This window comes from Olea europaea, chromosome 14, assembly GCF_002742605.1.
Source record: "Olea europaea var. sylvestris chromosome 14, O_europaea_v1, whole genome shotgun sequence".
In the NCBI taxonomy this organism is placed as follows: domain Eukaryota; kingdom Viridiplantae; phylum Streptophyta; class Magnoliopsida; order Lamiales; family Oleaceae; genus Olea; species Olea europaea.
In genome coordinates this window covers 6364624-6369320 of record NC_036250.1, presented here as the reverse complement: position 1 = coordinate 6369320, position 4697 = coordinate 6364624, and the positions used below count along the sequence as shown (strand labels likewise).

The window sequence follows — 4697 nt, the reverse complement described above, 5'->3', positions numbered from 1 at the left end:
ATAATTGTGGTGAGTTAGGTCACATTGGACTTAGGTGCCGTTAGCCCTTGGTTAGGAATAACAAACAAGAACTCACTAACCATGTTAGATTCTTGACTAACCAAGTGAGACATTTGAATGATATGATGAGTTATTTGACTAAGGTTATATCTTCTTCAAAGAACATTTTAGTAAAAAGAGTGAAACTCTCTGGTCAAAGTAAAGATTTGATGTTCTCAACAAAATCTAATTGTTCTCTAACTTAATGAAGAGGCCACAAGAAGTGGAGTATAAATAAGACTTGTTCAGTAGTGGTTATGAGAATCAATTTTTTAACCATTAGAGGAAAAGGTGGATTCTACCTATTAGTGAAAAGGTTAAAAATGACGACTGACTTAAAGAGGTAAAGATCAAAAAATTAATTTTTTTGGATGAAAAATCAGAACCAAACAGGGCAGAGTGTTCTAGATGTAATAGTGTTCGAGTTGTAGGTCCAGAAACTTCATGTTTTCCTATTAAGTTCAGTTTCGATACTGCTGCATCATTTCATTTGGTTAATCATCATTTCGATCAATATAATTCAACAAATTTATTCTGATATCCATGCAATTTATAATATGAAGCACTATATCATGTACAAAAATGCTGTTGATAACTTTTTCTTTTCGATTCTATTTTCAATTTCCTATAATGTCATAACTTATTTAGATATCTTCAATTTAAATATTTGAATATCTTTTGGGATTTTTATAGTTACTTATGTCTATATATTCTTCAACAGTATAAGTTTCTTAATTGGGATCATCTTCCTTATTTGCTCCATTTAATTTTGAATAATTTTGTCTTAGAATCGAACGTATTCACATTTCAAGCTTGCAATAGATTTATCAAATATAATTCTAACCAATTGTCCTCCTAGTACGCCAATTTGAGTTGGAGCATTTAAAGTTATTGTGTGAGATATTGTTAGTCTCTTTGATTAGTAAATACATCTAAATAAATTATATTTTGAACTTCTGATTTGGAATTATCTTTTGTGCTAATCTAAATAATAATAACTCATTATGTAAATAATTTTTAGCTTCTTAATTCTTCCTCTAATGTTGAGAAAATTGTCTATTCAAAATTTTATAAAGGGTTTATAAGGATTCAAGCTAAACGTGTTCCTGCGTTTTTCAATGCCCATCTCAATGCACTATAGTAAAGCAATTGTATATATATTGCACTTATAAAAAATTATTAGATAAAAATATTAGACTCTGATTATAAGGCAAATATGATAGAAAGAACTTTGATATTAACATGATGCTATGAGTTTTGCTACATATAAAATAGCATTCCTTAAACAGAAATGGAAAACATTGGTCAAAAACTTGTAGATGTGTCATTGACAAATAATAGATTATTAAGTTAAGACTATCATCCCTAGAGAATAAACCTTAAATTAAATTTTATTAATTTTTTATCAAAATTCGAATGTTGTAATTTAAAAGAGAGTTACTGCGTTTATTCTAAGTTAACCTACTAATTAACTAATATGATTATAAATAAAATATGAGATGAATGTGTTGAAATTCGAAATTCACCTATTAATATTTTATTTTCAATTTTCGACCTATGTAATTTAGCATGATTTGTGTATATATGACAATCGAAAATCCAATTTTATTTAAGTCTCTCTCAAGGTAAGTTAATTCTATTTTATTTGTGATCCTGCAGACTACATATTTTGCTTCTTGTTTTTTGAAATTTTCTACCTTGCAAACGCAAGGCACAAGTTTACTCCTTTATTTACTTTTGTCCTTGAATTTTTCCTTTTGGTTAGCTTGAGTTTCTTTCTATTCGCATCTTTGGTCATTAATCTTTCAATCTTCATAACATAATAATAAAACAAAATAGTTGATAATCTAAATTAATCAAGATTATTCAGGGACGCTATTTTACAGCTAAATATATAAGATTCACATCGAAGCGCTTTAAATTTAGATTAATCAAATTACTTCAAACCCTTCCGATTTGTTTCACAAAAAACTCAAAACTAGACAAACTAAGACAATGGACATTCGTGAATCCGTCGGTAACCAGACCCACGTTTCTTTGTTGCTCGCAAAGCACCTGTTCTCGAACAATTCCAAGGACGCCAACATAGTCTTCTCCCCCGCCTCCATGCACCCAGTGCTGGGCTTGATCACTGCCGGGTCGAAAGGCCGCACGCTAGACCAGTTACTAACTTTTCTCGAGTCCAAGACCACAGAAGAGATCAATTCCCTCTCCTCCCAGCTTGTCACTCTCGTGTTAGGTGATAGTGGGTCGCTTGGTGGGCCCCGCTTATCCTTCGCCAACAGCGTTTGGGTTGATCAGAGTCTCAGCTTGAAGCCGGCTTTTAAAGAAATTGTTGATACTGCTTATAAGGCTGCTGTTAGTAATGTAGATTTTCAGACGAAGGTTAGTTTTTTGTGAGTCCAGATATGTTGTCCAATTGGCTCTTCAACCAATTAATTATCAACATGTCATCAATTTAGTGAATTAGCGGTGAAGTTAAAGAGGGTAAATTTTGAGATGATTTGTCAATCAAATAATTAATTGGTTGGACAGTCTATAGGATAGCAAAAATTCATTTCTTAACAAAGGTAAATTTGAGATGATATGTTACTTACTGATGACATGTTAATAATTAATTAGTTCGACAGCTAATGAGACTCCTTTTTAATTAGTTATTTTAGTATAGCACTGTTGATCGAGCTGAATTTACGTTCACGGAAATTCATTTCTTAATTTGTTGATGTGGAATGGTCTCTGTCTTCTTAAGATTATTGATGATATGTCTCGGACATCGAAACAAGATTCGAGCCTTATTATTTGGTCATTTGAGTTGCATGACTCGATCATTTATTAGATCATGGCTTGTTCTGGGCTCAGTTGGTCATTATAGATCGGACTGTACTTGGCTAGTCCTTATTATTATTATTATTTTCTCTTTTGGGAGGCGAAAGTTGTTACGTTTAGAAGTTGAATTCAAACCCCACAATGTGCTCGAAATCTTATTTACAACGCATTTATTGGAAAATGTTGTGTGTACGCACACAACTTTACACCCTCCTCATATAGAGGGGGGCTTACGAATATTTTATTACATGTGGACCCCCCTCCATGTGAGGGGGTGTAAAGCTGTGTGTACACCATTGTGTACACACAACACGTACACACAACACAACCCTTATATACAAGATTGAAATGTAAGTACTACAATGAAATGAAAAATGACGTTCAGCATTGATGTACCTTGATCTACCTCTGGGATTTGAAAATGAATTGGCTACTTCTTCTGGATTATAGCTAGAATCAGCTTTACTTATAAGCAGTAATTTCTTGTTTCGAAAACTTAATCCATGAACTTTCAAGGATCAACAGCATCCAAAAGCTTTCCCAAATTTGACAACTATGAAATTTATTAGGATTTGCTAAAATCTGCTAATTGTATAACTTTTCAAATAAATGTTCTCCTTATTACGTTCTTTGCTCTTGATGGTTCTAAAGGCTGTTGAGGTAACCAAAGAGGTGAATCTGTGGGCTGAAAAGGAAACAAGTGGCCTTATCAAGGAGATTCTTCCATCCGACTCAGTTGATTGTTCAACGAGACTCATCTTTGCAAATGCAGTGTATTTCAAAGGAGACTGGGACCAGAAGTTTGATGCTTCAAGCACGAAAGACTCAGACTTTTTCCTCCTAAACGGGAGCTCAGTGCAGGTACCTTTCATGACAAGCGAAGAGAGACAATATATACGTGCTTTTAGCGGTTTCAAAGTTTTAGGTCTTCCTTACAAACAAGGTGAAGACAAGCGCAAGTTCTCTATGTATTTGTTTCTTCCGGACGCCAAAGACGGACTTCCAGTTCTAGTAGAAAAAATTGGCTCCGAATCCGGATTCTTAGAGAATCACCTCCCTAATCGACGAGTTGAAGTTGGTGCATTCAGCATTCCAAAATTCAAGATATCTTTTGGGTTTGAAGCTTCTGAAGTCCTCAAGGGACTGGGATTGGTATTGCCTTTTTCTGGCGATGGACTCACTGAAATGGTTGATTCTCCCGCTGATCAGAACCTTTATGTTTCGAGCATTTTCCACAAATCGTTTATCGAGGTGAATGAGGAAGGCACAGAAGCTGCAGCAGCTACTGATGCTGTTATGATGCTACGTAGTAGGGCAATAGGATATAAATTGGATTTTGTGGCCGACCATCCATTCCTATTTGTTGTAAGAGAAGATACGACAGGGATTCTTCTATTTATTGGGCAGATTCATAATCCCCTCTCCGGTTAAGCATGTATTGGTAGATGAAGGCTTACATATGCATGTTTACTTGTATTATAATAATGAAACCAAGCATCAACGCTGTTAAACCTTTTAACTTCCATGTTAGTTCAGGTTGATTCTGATTATGATGCACTGAAGTTTCATCTATGTTATTTTCCTTCCATAATATGTTTCATTGTCGTATCACATGTCCTTTTACCAAGATTTTTTAGGATTACTAAAGACATTGGTTAGATTTTTTTGTTAGGCCGCTAGACAACTTCTTGTCATTCTTCGTCTTTTCTTTAAAATGCAGATCTCATCTCCTATTTGTAGGTGGACAGTGACTCCAGCAATACTTATATGACTTTTTTTTCTCATTCGCCTGCCTTGATGTAGATTTGGCTTGCAGTAGTAGGCTCCCATCG

The 4697-nt window shown here is 34.4% G+C and overlaps 1 protein-coding gene across 1 annotated transcript; it reads left to right on the top strand.

Moving 5' to 3' along the window:
- Positions 1-2032: 2032 nt before the first annotated feature.
- LOC111409627 (serpin-ZX-like) lies at positions 2033-4383 on the top strand. Its single transcript, XM_023039653.1, has 2 exons — positions 2033-2424; positions 3517-4383. Exons 1-2 carry the CDS (start codon positions 2035-2037, stop codon positions 4294-4296), a joined length of 1170 nt encoding a protein of 389 aa, XP_022895421.1. The 5' UTR covers positions 2033-2034; the 3' UTR covers positions 4297-4383.
- The last annotated feature ends 314 nt before the right edge of the window (positions 4384-4697 follow it).